The sequence below is a fragment of the Heterocephalus glaber genome, unplaced genomic scaffold, assembly GCF_053883595.1.
Source record: "Heterocephalus glaber isolate CG9 unplaced genomic scaffold, H.glaber_assembly_v1.0 deba00000071, whole genome shotgun sequence".
NCBI lineage: Eukaryota > Metazoa > Chordata > Mammalia > Rodentia > Bathyergidae > Heterocephalus > Heterocephalus glaber.
Window position 1 is genome coordinate 11859332 of NW_028258137.1, and position 17436 is coordinate 11876767.

The 17436-nt window shown below is 42.0% G+C and overlaps 1 protein-coding gene across 11 annotated transcripts in view; it reads left to right on the forward strand.

Annotated features, from left to right (window-relative positions):
* Wdr59 (WD repeat domain 59) overlaps positions 1-17436 on the forward strand; it is a 141151-nt gene that overhangs the window by 12201 nt on the left and 111514 nt on the right. For all 11 annotated transcript variants that reach the window (XR_015448663.1, XR_015448664.1, XM_021256700.2 and 8 more), the window contains one exon: positions 12857-12906. Coding sequence is in view for 9 of the 11 variants with exons in the window: in XM_021256700.2 (XP_021112359.1) it covers positions 12857-12906 (50 nt within the window). In the remaining 2 variants the exon portion in view is untranslated. The remainder of the gene's footprint in view (positions 1-12856; positions 12907-17436) is intronic.

A 17436-nucleotide genomic window follows, 5' to 3' on the forward strand; every position in this document is an offset into this window, starting at 1 on the left:
TTTGGTACCAGGGGTCGAACTCAGGACCTTGCATTTGCCAGGCAGGCGTGGTGCCACTGAGCTAAATCCCCAGCCACTACATACAGTTTTTTGACTTTGTTTTTACAGAATCCACTCAGATTCTCACCATTATTTTTCCTCACTGCCTCTTTGCTTAGGTCTTTATTCAAAATGAGCTGCCCCAGCTGAGGGTGTAGGTGGTGACAGAGTGCCTGCTTAGCATGTATGAGGGCCTGAGTTCAATCCCTACCTCCAAGAAAAAGAAAAAGGATGTCCAAAATGATTTGACTTTTATGAAATAAACAAATTTAAGAGTTTATGTAACAAGTTGCTTTTCTTATGTTTTCTTTCTTTGTATGTGTGTGGGGAGGGTACTGGAGATTGAATCCAGGGCTTTTGCTCTGAGCTATATTCACTGCCCTTTTAAAAAATTTATTCATTTTGAGACAGGGTTTTGTTAAGACCTAGACTGGGCTTGAACTTGTGATCTTCCTGCTTTAGCTTCCCAGAGTGCTGAGATTATAAGCATGTGGCACCACACCCAGCTCTGTAGTCTAGTCTTTTTGTATATACGGGGGGGGCATTTATTTATTTATTTATTTATTTATTTATTAATTTTTGGTACCAGAAGGATCAAACTCCGGACCTTGCGGTTGTGAGGCAGGTGGCGGAACCACTGAGCTAAATCCCCAGGCCCTTTTTAATTTTTTAAAATAGGATCTTGCTATGTAGTCCAGGCTGGCCTTGAACTCACTATGTAGCCCATGCTGGCCTTGAACTCATGGCGATCCTCCTGCGTCAGCCTACTGAGCGAGGGCTGGAATTACAGGTATGCACCACCACATCTAGCTATAGTCTTCTTTTTTTTTTTTTTTTTTGGTACCAAGGATCAAACTCAGGACTTTGCGCTTGTAAGGCAGGCACCGGAACTACTGAGCTAAATCCCCGGCCCTATAGTCTTGTCTTTATGAGGCATTCTTTCATGACATTTTAATATGTTTCTCCTTAAAACATTTTTTATTGTGGAATATATCATGCATATGAGTGATCTTGATATCATGTAAAGAATAATAATATGGGCTGGTGATATAGCTCAGTGAATGAGCATGTGCTTAGTATGCACAAGGTCCCAGTACCCCTCCTCAAAAAACAAAAAGAATAATTATAAGACATACTAAGATGTTCCCTTCGTGCGATTTAAAAAATACACCCTACTGCTTTCTTTTGAAGCTTGAATGTTATCTTTTTCCCAGACATTTTCTTCCTAAAATGCATTAATGATTGCTTTAAATTTTGGATTTGTAATTTTCTTTATACTTTTACTATATATATATATATAATATATATATTTATATATTATTTATTATATATATTTGAATATATAAATATATATTTATATATATTTGATTTTAAAAATATATTTATATTTGATTTATTTATATATATATATATATATATATATATATATATATATATATATATATATATATGATATTTCTTTTTCTGGTACCAGGAATGAAACTCAGGACCTTGTACTTGCAAGGCCGGCATGGCACCACTGAGCTAAATTCCTGGCCCAGTAGCATTTTGTTTTATTCTGTTGTTGACCATTTTGTCTGTGGAGTCCTTATGTTGTGAATTCTTTTGTAATTTGCTCTTCTTCCTGCACATTGTGTTTGAAATTCATCCATGTTGATTACCATGGTTGTAGTTTACTAGTTTTGCTGTGAAGTAGTGTTCCATCATATGAATGTGCCATGACTGATTATCTGTCACTGGACATTTGGCTTGTTTCCCATTTTTAGAATTATAGATGATGATCCATACTATGAAGATGGTATTGACATAGAAGTACAATTGTTGGGCTATAGGATAGGCATGTTCTTCAACCTTATTGGAAAATATCTCCTTTTTCTAAGTAGTTACATTTTGTACCCCTACAGTAGTGCTTAAATGATTTCTGTTGATTCATATCCTTACCAGCACCTGATGTTACTGTATTAGACATTTAAATTTCTTATCTTCTCAGCAAATATTTACTGAGTCTAGTGTATGCCAGGCACTATGGAAACAGCAGTTAACAAAACAGACAAAAATCTAAATTTCTTCTTATTAAGTTCTTGTCTGTATAGTCAGCTGATTTTCACCTTCTGGTACATATGAAATGGTTTAAAAATTTTGGATATAATTTATATTTTCCTGATTACTGATGAAACTGATTTTTTGTGTGTGTGTGTGCTTGGGATTGAACTCAGGACCTTGTGCTTTCGAGGCAGGGGCAGTGCCACTGAGCTAAATCCCTAGCCCTAAACTGAATATTTTTAAACCAGGCACACACCTGTAATCCCAGAGAGCCTAAGGCAGGAGGATTGTGAGTTTGAGCTCATCTTGGGCAATTTAGTGACTTAGTGAGACTGTTTCAAAATAAAAATTTTTAAAAGGATGGGGATGTATCGCAGTATAAAGGCCCTGGGTTCAGTCTCCAAGTACTGAAAAAAAAAAGTGAATTTTTTTTCTTTTTCTCTTGGTACCTGGGATCGAATTCAGGACCTTGCGCTTGCAAGGCAGGTGCTAGAACCACTGCATTAAATCCCTGGTCCAAAAGTCAATTTTTTTTTCATATGTTTAGTTGGAAATTTGTGTTTTCTGTGAAATACCTGTTTATGTCTAGTGCTCTTTTTAAAGTTGAGTTACCACTCTTTTATAGATTAATAAGAATGTAAATGTTTTTCTTGATTCTAATCCTGTATCGATTATGTATGTTTTATTTACTCTTTTGCACTTTTTTTTGGTTACATATGTCTTAATTGTATTCTCCCAGTTTGTGGTTTGCCTTTTTTATGGATTGTGGGGTTTTTTTTTTTCAGTCTCCTTGAGAAGAACACCCACATTCTAGGTTCATACACTCCAGTATTTTCTTTTTTTTCCCCTGCTCTTTCACATTTGACAATGAGTCTTCTCTGCAGAAAGTATACCCTACTAGTTGGTAACTTTTAAGTCTCTCCACTAGCATAACTCTTTCAGAAAGATTAAGACTGCTTTTTGCTCTAATAAAAACAAATAACTGGGCTGGGCATAGTAGTGCACAGTGTAAGCTCAGCATTGAGGAGGCTGAGGTTAGAGGATCACTGTGAGTTTCAGGCCAGCCTGGGCTACATACCAAGACCCTGTCTCAAAAACAAAAAACAAATCCTTTAAATATTACATGGTACTCCATACATGTGTACAACTTTTATGTTTTTATATGTCAGTTAAAAAATAAATTGAAATAAAAGGAAGAAAACCCCTAAAACAAATCAAAACACAAAAACCAAAAAAAAAAAAAACCCTCAGCAAATTCTTAAGGTAAGACCAAAGTTATAGTTATTAGTCTGTACATTTTTCTGAAGCAGTCAAGCTTTGATCCCTGGTTTTCTCATTCACTTAAAGTTCATTTTTGTTTTTTGGTTTTTTTGATTGCTTGTTTTGGGTTTTTTTGGTACAGGGGATCGAACTCAGGACCTTTCATTTTGTAAACTATGGAGATGGAGGAACGTGATAGAGCTATTTTTAAATTTTATTTGTTTGTTTGTTTATTTATTTATTGGTATTGGGGATCAAACTCAGGACCTTGCACTTTCAAGGGAGGTTGCAGCACCACTGAGCTAAATCCCCAGCCCTATAATGTAGCTATTTTGAGACAGAGTCTCGCTAAATAGTTCAGGTTGGCCTTGAACTTGCAGTGATCCTCCTGCCTCAGCGTTGTGAGTATTGGGATTACTGATGTGTAACACCAGGCACAGTTTGTTTGTTTTTATGTAGTCCAGCTGGCTTTAAACTATCTTCTTGCCTTAGCCTCTCAAATGCTAGGATTACAGATATATAAAATTAGCCCCAGTTTGGGAAGTAACTATTAAGATATGAATGCAGTCAATTTGTTTGTTTTCTAGGAAACAGTGTAAAGATGCAATGATGGATGAGGAAGAGCACAGTATAGCATAGAGTTTGAGGGTTTGGACTGGTGTGTCAGTGTCAGGATCCGGTAATGCCACCGTTCTGCCATGTGATTGTGGCTGACTCGTTTTTTCCTAAGCCTTGGTTTCTTCATCCACAAAACAAGGATAATAGTACCTACCTATATCAGGGGTTCCCCAGGTCACAAGATTCACAATTATTTTCGCAGTTATGATTTATTTCAGTTAAAGGATACAAAGCAAAAATCCAAGGGGAAAAGCACATGGGGGTGAGGTGTGGAGAAAACCAGGCACCAGCTCCTCAGAGTGCTCTGCAGTGGAGTCATGCAGGACATGCTTAATTCCTCCAGCATCAGCTTATAAACTCGCCTTAGGGACCCAGTGCCCAAGGTGTTCTGGGGGCCTGGCACGTAGGCACCTCTGCCCAGCATAGACCCGAATCCCAGACTCCCAGAAGGAAAGCAGGTGCTCACATTGCTTGTCCATACGAGTTAGGTGCAGTGAGCCACCAGGGATCGTGGGAACACTTCCAAAGTCCACGTTCTCAGACCACAGCTGTGAACCACCCCTGTAAGCAGGCCTCTGCAAGGGTAGTGGCCTCAGGCCTCCTGTGCCTCCGTTTTTCTACCCACTGCTTTACAGAGTTGTGAGGATTAAATGAGAATGTCAGTATACAGCACTTAGCACACTGGTCAGCAAATGTTAAGCATATGTTTAAGTGTTTGATACATGTCTTTATTATTATTATATTGGAAAACTAATCCCAGAGAGCAACAATCATGGCCACACAAAATAGACTGATGGAGCTAAGAGGCCCCTTTCCTTTCTTTTTTTAATTTTTAATTTTTTAAAAAATGAGACAGGGTTCACTGTCTGGTGCAGGCTGGCTTTGAACTCACTGTGTAGCCCAGGCTGGCCTCAAACTGGTGGTGATCCTCCTGCCTCAGCCTCCTGAGTGCTGGGATTACAGGTATGTGCTACCATGCCCAGTTAGAGGATTTTTTATAAGACATCTCATTTACCTTCTAATTTTACAGATGAACCTGGGCTCCACAAAGATGAGGTGATTTATCTAGTGATCCCCAGTATGTGTCAAATTCATTTGAGAGGATGTAAGAATGCTCCCATTTTAAAGAAGGAGCTTCCCAAGCAGCTCACATCTTGTTGAGCGTGTGAATGAGAGCCGTGACAGACAGTTTGTAGTAAGCGTTAGACAAGGACAGCTCAAAAACAGCTTTGGCAGCAGTATCTGTCTCTCTAATTTAAATAGAAATTGGATCTTAAAATTTGAAATGGCCTGATCCTTTTTCTATCAATGGGTTTCAGCTTGTGGCTTTAGTCACTGAAATCTGATAATGCGTGCATTAGAATCTGCTCAGGCCCGTGACAACCTGATACTGGAGGAACTGATCTAGCTCTGATTGCCACATTGGATGTTACTGCTTTGCATCATTTGAAGGATGACCAGGCAAAGTGCTTTTGTTTTCAACAGTTCTTTCTCATTCAGCTGGATTTGAAAGAGCAAAAGTTGATTTCTTTCCTAGTGTCTTGCATTAAACCCATTCTAGATTTTGTTTTGTAGATATCAAATCTCTATCACAAGGCTTCCTTTGCATTTGAATCAGGGTAGAAAGATACTCCTATGAAGCTCTAGGATGAATTCTTCTCAGAGAGATCAGCTTTCTAACACCATTTGTGTTCGTGGTAAAATTTAATTGTAAGTCCAAAATAGATTTGTAATGCAATCTAAATTTAGTGTGAATGACTATTATTAAGTACAGTATTATACTTATCTGTTGTTTTTTAATTTTTTCTTTTTTTTGGTACCAGGGATCAAACTCGGGTCCTTGCGCTTGCACAGTAGGCAGTGAAACCACTGAGCTAAATCCCCGGCCCCATCTTGTTTTTTAAAAGATGAAAATGTTAGCTGGGTGTGATGATGTGCACCTGTGATCCCAGCACTCCAGAGGCTGAGGCAAGAGAATCGCCACAAGTTCGAGGCCAGACTGGACTACATAGTGAGGTGCAGCCAGTTTGAACCACATATTGAGACCCTGTCTCAAAAAAAAAAAAAAGAAAAGAAAATGTTAAGCATCAGCTTTTTTATTCCATCAGCTGCTTTGAGCTATAATCCACATACCATACAGTTTACCTGTTTAAAGCATACCAGACAATTGGCTTTAATGTATTCTCAGTGTACACCATCATTCCAATCAGTTTTAGAACATGTTCACTCCAATTCAAAACCCTGTATCCTTTACAGACCACCTGTTAGTCTCCTGGCCCCCAGCCTTAGGTAACAATCACTAATCTACTTTCAGTCTCTATAGATTTGCCTTCTCTGGACACTTGATTTACGCAGACTCATACAATATGTAGTGTTTGTGACTGACTTCTTTCATTAGTTGTTTTGAAGATTCATTCATCTTGTACCATGTATCAGAGCTTTGTTCCTCTTTATAGTCAAGTCAAATAATATTGCATTATGTGGACATACCGTATTTTATTCATTCATCAGTTGTAGGACTTTTAAGTGGTTTCTACTTTTTGAGTATTATGAATAATGTTGCTCTGAAAAATCTGTGTACAAATTTTTGTGGTTTGTTTTTGAGATGGAGTCTTACTTGTGTATTCCAGGTGGGGGTTCTACTTGCTGTGTAGCCCAGGGTGTCCTTGAACTTGCATTCCTCCTGCCTGAGCCTAAAGGTGCTGGGAGTGCTGGGCTTACAGATGTGGACCCCTGTGTTTGACTAGCATAAGCTTTTAAAGACTTACGCTGCCTACAGTAGCAGGCATTTACCGAATGCCTACTGTATGCTAGCAAATTGATTTTGGGGGGGGTACTGGGGATCAAACTCAGGACCTTGAGCTTTCGAGGCAGGTGGCAGAACCACTGAGCTAAATCCCCAGCCCAGCAAATTGATTTTTACACTCAAGGAAATTGCAATCTAGTGGAGGAGCTGTATGAGTAAATAGATACTATTGTAATATCATAAGTGTGGTGTAAAGAGAAGCTCTGGGTATTTTGGAAGCATAGAAAAAGCATAGCTGATTCATGGTGAGTGTGAGAGGGGATGATTCAGAAAACCTTTCTTACAAGAGTCTGAACTGAATCTCAAAAGACAAGGAGTTGGCCAGGTGCAAAATGGATAACCGGCTTCTAGGCAGAGGAAGCCTCTGGTGTGAGGGCCAGGAAGTATGGGAGCGGTGGCAGAGCTTGCAGGGCTGGAAGGAATTCATCATAGAGTTCAGGGCAGCTGAGGCATTGGGACAGGTTTGGGAGAAGAGAGGTGCACGCTGGGCTGTGGAGCAGAAGTGTTCTCTAATGTGACGCTAAGGATGTGATACTTAACTCTGCAGACTGGGGTGGCACTCTGGGGATGGACGTAAGCAAGTAACCAGACTCAGGTTCAGCCCCCAGTTTGAAGCTTCAGGGAGCCAGGGCTGCTGGTCGGTTGGGGACCCATCCTGTGAGGACTGACGAGGCCTGAAGCAAGGCAAGGATGGGAAGAAATGGCTGCATCAGGGAGAGACTAGGAAGGAGGGTCCAAGTTAGGAAGAGTCCCAGAGCCATAGCATGAAAGCCAGGGATTTAGGGAGTGATCATTAGTTCTGATTCTGTCATGATATCAAGTATAATAACTACTAAAAAGCATACATCTTAAAAAAAAAAAAAAAGCATACATCTTAACAATCCACAAGGTCAGTGGCAAGTTTTGCTGGATCATTTTTTTATTGTATACCTGAGAAGTAGTAGAAGCAATGTCCCCTTCCCCAAGGGATGGAGAGAGGGGAGAGAGAGAGAAGGGGTTGAAAAAAAGATTTGAGATGTATGTGCATGTACCAATTCCCTACAATGAATGTAATCATTATGTACTGCAAACATGTACTAATAAAAGTAAAATTTTATTTTATTTATTTATTTGGTACCGGGGATTGAACTTAGGACCTTGCGCTTGCAAGGCAGGTGGTGGAACCACTAAGCTAAATCCCCAGCCAAGTTCATTAGTTTTTTGAGACAGAGTCTGGCTATGTAGTTCAGGCTGGCCTTGAATTCTCTATGTAGCCCAAGCTCGCCTTGAACTTGTGGCTGTGCTCCTGCCTTAGCTTCCTGAGTGCTGAGATTACAGGCATGCACCATGCCTGGCACCTTTTTATCTTTTATTTTGAGACAAGGTCTTGCTAAGTTGCCTGGGCTGGCCTCAGACTTGCTATTCTGCTTCAGCCTTCTAAATTGCTGGGATTACAGATGTACACATCATGCCCAGCTAAGAATATATTTATAAGTAGCCAATTTAAGTTTTAGTCCATAGTAGGGTATGCAATACCACTTTCATTTACTGTCTGTAAGCTGCAGCAAGCTCCTTCCTACTGATTAAAAGAAATTCTCTCTTAGTTATTGGAATATAGGTTTCTTTCTTCTCTTTGTGTGGAACCAGACAGGAATCCCACAATCCCATTGTTCCTACCTCTTAGCATCTCTCAGCCATTCCCCGTCTGGTGCCCTGAGAGTGTGAGGCCTTGGATGGTAGACTCTGTCCTCACAAATCACCAGCCTCTTCCCTGGCCAGGTTGTTTTATTTCCTCTTTTTTATTTTTGGTGGTACTGGGTATTGAACCCAGGGCCTTCACACTGAACTGCATCCCCAGCCCTTTTTTACTTTTTATTTTTGAGTCAAGGTCTTGCTGAGTCACTAAAACAGGCTGGATTTGAACTTGTGATCCTCCTGCCTCAGCCTTCCAGAATGCTGGGATTATAGACCTGCACCACCATGCCCAGTTCATGTCATTTTAAAAATGCTTCCAGATCATTCCATCATGTATATAGTTATATATAATTTGCTTATAGGTAGCATGAAATAACCAGCTTTGTGTCTTCAACTTTTGCTATATTTTGCTTAGATTCTGGAGTTGGAATTACTAAATCAAAGGGCATGGCTTTTTTGGGCCACTGCCAGATCATGCTATATTAGTAGTCTATCACGGTACACCACAAGCTTAGCATCTTGAAAGTACACCCATTATTAGCTCACGGTTCTGTAGGTTGGAAGACCAGACACGGCTCAGCTGGTCCTTTGTTCGATGTCTCACTGTCACAAATCAAGGCAGCACCCAGCTGTGTTCTCTCAGAGGTTTCATTTAGGAGGAATCTACTTCCTGGTTGTTGACTAAATCCAGTTCCCTGGGGTTATAGGACTGAGCTGTTTCTTGCTGGTTGTTACTGCTGGCTGAGGGCTTGCTCTCCACCCCTGGAGGTCATGAAGATTCAGGCCATGTGTCTCCTAGTCTTGCAGATAGCAGTGGGGAATCTTTCATGCTAAATCCCTCAATCTCCCCATTTTTGACTTCTAGACCTAGATTTAAGTGGTTGATAAGATTAGAGCTCTCCCATACTTTTTTTTTTTTAACCAAAGTAAGGGAACCCTTTATATTTCAGCAGGTGTGGAATGGCAGGGCAATGATGCTATTTTTTTTTTTTTCCAGAAAAATGACTTTTGGGGAGGCACACATTGGACAGTGTTTGCCATACTGATCAGACTCCCATGGTTAAGCATTTGTGTGGGTTTTCTTTGGAGTTTCTGGGATGCAAGCCTCAGAGTCCTTGCCCAGAGTCCCAGATATGAGGACCCCTGAGGCATAAGAAGGGACCTTCCAGAACCTTTACTCCCAGGTCGCCAGACCTGGCAGCTCCCTGGAAACCCAGGCGTCCCCACTCGCACCCAGCCGGGCCTGCGCTGCCCACCATGCACCTTGGATGGTTCTGTTGAAGAAGGCCTTGCAGGCCTTGCAGGAGGCCACGCCATATTGGTAGCCAGAGGCAATGTCCCCACACACGAGGCACAGGCGCTTGGGGATGGCATTGAGCATGTACTTGCACTTCATGGCCAAGTCCTCCATGATGCCGCTGCCACAGTCCTTTTGGGACAGGGTGCCTCCCAGCCCCGCGCCTGGAAACACAGGCGGTGAGTCCAGCCCATTGGGGTGGGTGCCCAGGGCCAGGCCAAAGCCACTGCTGGCCCCCAATGAGCCGCTGGGCCTGTGGTGGCTGAGGGCATCACAGAGCTGGATGGCTCGGTCTTGATGAAGGAGCCACAGCTGGAGCCCAGGTTCCGTCGTCCAAAGATATACCCTGTTCAGCAGCCTGTGGACACAGGGCAGGGTCAGTGGGCGGGGGCAGGGGCAGAGGCGGGCTCTCCCATACTCAATAAATAAATCAGACACGCATGGTTAAATATCCCGTGGTTCTCTGGTGTGAGAAACTGAAAGTGTAAGGACTAAAATGTATAATAGATCTTGTGAAATAGGAAAAAAGTGTTCAAATGGGAAGGGGAAATAGAAAGGGGGGGAGGGGAAAGAAAGGAAGACTAGAAGGAAAAGTGGATACAAAGCTTTTGTAAATAAGGAGGGGAAGAGGGGTTGACAGGGGAGGGAAAGGGGAACCAAAGAAGAGTCAAGAGGCCGGGGATTTACCTCAATGGTTCCGGCGCCTATCTCGAAAGCGCAAGGTCCCAAGTTCAATCCCTGGTACCAAAAAAAAAAAAAAATCAAGATGTATCATGTATAGGTACAAATTCCATATGATGAATGTTATCATTATGTATATCTAAAATGTACCAAAAAAGTTAATTTAATTTAAAAAAGATTAGGTCTTGGTCTTCCCTTTCCTATGAGAACTTTTCATCATCCCCCCAAAAAAGTCTCTACCAATCAAACAGTAACTCCACATTCTTTGCTCCCCCTAACCAACCTCTGGTAACCTCAATTCTACGTTCTGTATCTGTGAACTTGGCTGCTTTAGGTGGAGGCAGGCAGTATTGGTCATTTTTTGTCTGGTGTGTTTTACTTTACATACTGTGTTAAGGTTCATTTGTAGAATTTCTTTCCTTTGAAAGGCTGAATGAAATTTCATTGTTAATCTATACCACATTTTGTTTACCTTCCCTCTATTGGTGGGCAGTTGGGATGTTTCAGATTTCTCTCTCTTAAACCAGTTGATTTGGGATCTTAATTACATCAGTGAGATCCCTTCACAGCTCTACCTAGATCTGTCTTTATTAGAGTTGAATGGCAGGGAAAGGTGTGTGTACACCAAAGGTCCAGAATCTTGGGGCCCATCTTAGGTTTCTGCTTAACAGCTGCCATCTAAAAGGGCGGGGGATTTAGCTCAGTGGTTCTGGCGCCTGCCTGGCAAGCTCAAAGTTCTGAGTTCGATCCCCGGTACCAAAAAAAAAAACCAAACCTGCCATCTGGAGAGCTTATACTGCCTCTTCAGAGGAGCCATTTCTTTCCTTTATTTTTTTTTTTCCAGTACCGGAATCAAACTCAGGACCTTGTCCTTGCCAGGCAGGTGCAGGCAGTGCCACTAAGCTACATTCCTGGGCCTCTTCCTTCCTCCCTTCCTCCCTCCCTTCCTCCCTTCCTTTTTTCTTTCTTTCTTCCTTTCTTCTTCATTTGTGGTACTGGGCCCTGAACCCAGGGCCTTTGCACTGAGCTATATCCCCAGCCCTTTTAAATATTTTTTTCTTTTGAGACAGGTTTCACCAAGTTGCCCAGGATGGGCTTGAACTTGCAACCCTTTGCTTCAGCCTTGCAGGGTGCTGGGATTACAGGCATGCACCACAACGTCCACCCCCATCTTGCCCTCCTTCATAACGTTAATCTATAAATTGCACGGCAGAGTTCTGGAAGTGGCATCTCATTTCACGGCCTGCCTTTCCAGCTGGGCTTTTCTCTGCTCGTGACTCCAGTTTCATGAAGGATGCATATTAATCACTCTTCAGCCTCCTGTGAGAGCGCTCTGGCTTCTTGTTCCCAGTATTACCTTTGACATGTTTCTTGAGGGTGGGCAAGTATGAAAAACCCCTTAGTAAGGCCAGTGAGGGTGAGGGAAAGGATTTCTATTTACTGTGTGTGATTATGTATATGTGCTGCCGAAGCAAGCACAACTGTATGTGATTATGATGTGGCAACACATACAAAATGAATTCTGTCTGTGCTCTATTGGGAAGAATTTTAGCACTGAGGAACCAGACAGTGGCACAGACTGTTTTATGTTAAAGCCACAAGAATGACACAGGATTTGAACTTGTCCAAATAAAGACAGTTTAGGGCTGTAACTGCCAGAATTAAAATGAGCCTCTTGCTTCAGCCTGAATGCAGATTCATTGGGCTCAGTGCAATCTTTTGGGAATTAGACATTGGATCCTGAAATGATGGTGTTCACCAGGAATTTAGAGCCCTTGGAAATGTTCTAGAGATTTCATATTGCATCTGAAGAGCATGTAAGAGTACAATATAACCTTGGATGTAGCAGCAATGGTATTTGTTTTGGGGTTTTTTTTTTTTTTTTTTTTTTTAGTACCAGGGATCAAACTCTGGACTTTGGGCTTGCGAGGCAGGCAATAGAACCACTGAGCTAAATCCCCAGCCCAGCAATGGTATTTGAATAATGCCAGATGCTGAATGGCTTGAGGAGGGTCCCACGGCCTTTGGAAAGGCCTGGGTGTGTCGTTGTGGGGGACCAGGCATGTGCATGTGGTGGTGGGGGCAATGTCTCCTTCCCTTTGGGAATGCTCTTTGTGCATAGTAGCTCCTGGTCGCTCTGTGCTACTCAGTCTCCCTGAGGGCTCTGAAACTTTTGTCTCCTCATTTTACAGTGTACCAAGTTGGTCATGCGTGGTCCTTATGTGAGGGTAGCAGATGTAACTGCTCTGTTGTCTGGATGTGAGATTTGGGTGGGAACTAGAGGGCTGTGAAAATATCCTCTGTAAGGAACTACAGTATCGATACTTAATCACGGGGGACTTCTTGGACAAGGGGCAGAGGAAGAGCCAGAGGGACGTCTGTCCTCTCTGGCCTGGCTGGGCTTGCTGGCAGCACTGAATCTGTGTTCTCTCTCACAGGCAACTGCCATGTCTGTGGACTGTCTGGGGCAGCATGCAGTGCTTTCTGGGTAAGTGAGCTTTTGGTTTGTCTGCTACAGTTTCTGGGGAACAAATTGCAAATCAAGTTTCTGGGAAATTGGGAAACATCCTTATATTTAACAGGTACAATGATAAGGTTTATATCTCACATCACAGTGAGTGCAAGGGCAATTGTAGGGATTTTTTTTGTGTGTGTGGTTTATTTTTGTCTCTGCCTAGCAGGTAAGCAGTAGCATTCCTTTGACATTTTAGCAACTGGTAGTTTGGTCTTGAAATTGCAATTTTCTGTTTTCTGCCCAGACTTTTAAAAGAAGAAGTCCAGTGTGGTCAAGCAGGTATTTACTAGGATTAAGGGGATCTGGGTTCTAGTTTGGCAATTTCACTAAATTATGAGCCCATGGACAGTTATTCAGTTGACCTTAAATAGACTTTGGTTCTTTCATGGAAACATTTGATTTCAGCCGGGCAAGGTGGAGCATGCCCAGCGCTTGGGAAGCTGAGGCAGGATGGCTGTGAGTTTGAGGCCAGCCTGGGCTACATAGTAAGACCCTGGCTAAAAAAAAAAAAGAATTTGATTTCATCCAGAAGGATTTGAACTATAGTTTTCTGTAGTGGTTTCTAGCTCAAAAAGTATATTATTCTGGCAATTAAGGTCTCTCTCTGGCTTTGCTAATGATGCTGTTATTATACCAAAATAAAATTTAATGGACAGGGCCATACATCCCTTTCATAGTGCTTTGGATTTTCATTTAACTTAGTTTATTCATGGACTCATTTGCAAATAAGTGAAAGTGTTTTTTGTATTAACTGCATCATTTTATTTTGAAATTGTGTTTTAATTTACTTTTGGGGGGGCAAGATAGGGTCTTGCTGTGTGGTTCAGGCTGGCCTCAGATTCACATCAATTATCCTGCCTCAGTCTCCCCACTGGTGGGAATTCAGGTGTGTACCACTGTACCCAGCTAATTTACCTTTAAAAAAAGCACAGGGCCAAGGATCTAGCTCAGTGGTTCTGCCGCCTGCCTTGCAAGCGCAAGGTCCAGAGTTCGATCCCTGGTGCCAAAAAAAAAAGCACATGTGCATAGTAAACATTTAAATAATTCACAAGACTATACAATGAAAAATAAATTTTCCTCCTATCTATGACTACCTCCCCAGAGATATTAATTGATATTATTTTCTTGTATCATATTGTGTACATAGATAAGGAAGGAAATATTGGTATTTCTGTCTTTTGACTCTAGTTTTCTGCTCACTTTTTTTTTTTTTGGTACCAGGGATTGAACTTGGGACCTTGTGCTTGCAAGGCAAGCACCGGAACCACTGAGCTAAATCCCCGGCCCCTATGGTCACTTTTTTGTTTATAAAAAAGCTTTATCGATGTATAATTAAAATACCATACGATTCACTCTTTTAAAGTGTACAGTTCAGTAGTTTTTTGTGTATTACATTATTATTTCCTACTCACTTTTTGAAGTACTTTTTAAACATCAAGGAAATACCTGTACATAGTTTAAAAGTTAAGTAGCAGTTCTAGGTTTATGTTGTAAAACAGCAATCTTGGGGTTGCGGATTTAGCTCAATGGTTCCGACACCTGCCTCACAAGTGCAAGGTCCTGAGTTTGATCCCCGGTACCACTCCCCCCACACCCCCAGTCCAGCAATCTCCACCTCACTGTTTGTCTTCATTACTTTTCTCATTGCTAAGACAAAATACCCAACACCAGAAGTTAAAGGAGGAAAGGTGTATTTTGGCTCGCATTTGTAGAGATTTCAGTCCATAATTGGCTGGCTCTGAAGCAGGATGGCATGACAGAGGGGCATCACAGAGGAGGAAAAACAGTTCATGGCATGGAAGGCAGAAGGCAGGAGGCAGCCAAGACAGAAGCCCTCTTTCTGTCCCTTATATTCTATCCAGGCTACACGGCTTTAGGGGAGGTAGCACTCACACCCAGAGTGGGCCTTCCCATTATCCATCCCCAGAACTATGCCAAACTGATTAGTGGACCAATTTAATAATTACACACCCTTAATCCCAGCATCACACACTCTAGATTTAGCCACTGCTGAAAAGCCTTACCTATGACCACATGAAACTTTGGGGAGACATCTAGACATAAGCCACAACACTCCATCTCTGATCCCAGAAGGAATCACTTAAAATTCTTTAATTGTTTCAATTTTTCCTAATTGTATGTGTATTAGTCACTTTCCTAATTAGTCACTGAGACAAAATACCCAACACCCACAACTTAAAGGAGAGGTTTATTTTGGCTCACTGTTTCAGTGGTTTCAGTCCATGGTCAGCCAGCTCCATGGCAGAAGCAGCATGGTGGAAGGGCCTGGCAGAGGAGGTCTGCTCAACCCATGGCAGCCAGGAAGCAGAGAGAGAAGAGAGGAGCTGGGGAGAATACACCCTTTCACATCATGCCTCCAGTGACCCACCTCTAACCAGACTACACTTCCTAACAGCTTGTAAACTTAGCAGTGGGTGGATCCACTGATGAGTATAGTGCCCCATGATTCAATCCCCCTTCCAGATCCGCCCCCCCCAATATATGAGATCAAAATTATAGCATTTTAGCTCTGCCTTTTGATTGCCTACATTTTTCCAAATGGTATGCATATACCACCAAATTGGACTTATCCACGATAAATTGACTTCTCACAACAGAAGATGAAGGTCTGGCACTTTTACTGTGCTCTGTAGGTCCTTACATATCTACCTGACCTTTTCCATATTTCCAGTATAATTATCTAACAGTTATTGGGTTGAATCTATTTTTGGGGGTCCTTTTTCTCAGGGTTTGTTATAGAGAGGTCCTATGTCATTCTGATTCCAGGCTGTTTGTGACCTGGTTTTTTGGGGTTTTTTTGGTACTGGGGATTGAACTCAGGTCCTTGCGCTTGTGAGGCAGGCAGCAGAACCACTGAGCTAAATCCCTGGCCTTCCATTTCGTTTTTTTATATTGAATTTAGAGTATGTGTGATAAAATTATAGACTACACTAATCTGAAATAAACAGTTAAATAAATTTACAAATATATAACCTAATCACCATTCAGATTAAGATACAAATTTTTTTTTTAACACCTTGGGAAGTCCTTCCAATCTAGATGTTTGTGTCTTTGTTGGGAGAAATTTTCCTGCATTGTCTTTGAGCCTGTTAAATAGTATTAGATTTCCCATCCAAGTACTAACCAGGCCTGAACCTGCTTAGCATCCAGATCAGACGAGATCGGGCATGTTCGGGTGGTATGGCTGTAGGCAACGGTATTAGATTTCCTCTCTGGAGTCTCTTTTGGCCTTTTCATCCTTTTGGTTGTAAATTTTTAATTTATTTATTTATTTTGCGATATTGATGATTGAACCCGGGGATACTCTACTACTGAGTTACATCCCTAGCCGTTTTTATTTTTTATTTTGAGTCAGGGTCTCAGTAAGGTGTCCAGGCTGCTCTTAAACTTGTGATTCTCCTGCCTCAGCTTCCTGAATACCTAGGATTACATGGATACACCACTGCACTATTGAGTCTTCAGTTTTAATTTCCAAACCTCCTATCAAGTTTTCTTAAATTGAAACTGTTAACTTTCAGAAGTTTTCTAGATTTTTAAAAATTTCAACTATTATTATTATTATTTTTTTTTTTTTGGTACTGGGGATCGAACTTGGGTCCTTGCACTTGGGAAGCAGGCGGTGGAACCACTGAGCTAAATCCCCGGCCTCAACTATTATTTTAATATTCTCTGTCCTTTACATTGTCTTTTCTCTTAACTCTGAGAATATTGACTCCAAACTCTTTCTTTCCTCTGCATTACCCCTGTTTCCTTTGAGTTCCTTTTTCCCTTTTGCCTTAGGGTCGGGGATTTAGCTCAGTGGCATTGCACCTGCCTCACAAGCATAAGGTCCTGAGTTTGTTCCCCAGTACCACCAAAAAAATAATAGGAAAGCACTGTAAACATGGTGGGTAGGTGGCAGGGCTTGCTACAGGGAGATGAGGTGGGAAGCAGAAGCGGGCATCTTTGGGTGCCCAAAGGTCCTTGTCTCAGGGCTTTGTCCTTGTTGGTTTGCTTGCTTTCCTTTTTTCTTGGGCTGGTGTTTTCACTGGAGGAGTCTCTGAAGAACAAAAGGCAGCATGTTGTGCACTTGGCACGGGAAGAGGCTGAGGGCTTTGTCACCCTCCTCTGACTTCAGCACCTTACACGTCCCCCATTCCTACCCTCCACCTGCAAGAAGAAAGGTGGCCCCTGGCTGTGTGGGTGGCACACAGACTGCTCTCTTTAGCTGCTTTTCCCAACTGTTCTTCTTCTGTTCTGTTCTGTTCTGTTCTCTTCTCTTCTCTTCTCTTCTGTTCTCTTCTGTTCTCTTCTGTTCTGTTCTGTTCTGTTCTCTTCTCTTCTGTTCTGTTCTGTTCTGTTCTGTTCCGTTCTCTTCCGTTCTCTTCCGTTCTGTTCCGTTCTGTTCCGCTCTGTTCCGCTCTGCTCCGCTCTGCTCCGCTCTGTTCTGCTCTGCTCTCTGCTCTGCTCTGCTCTGCTCTGTTCTGTTTTTGTCCTCCAGCT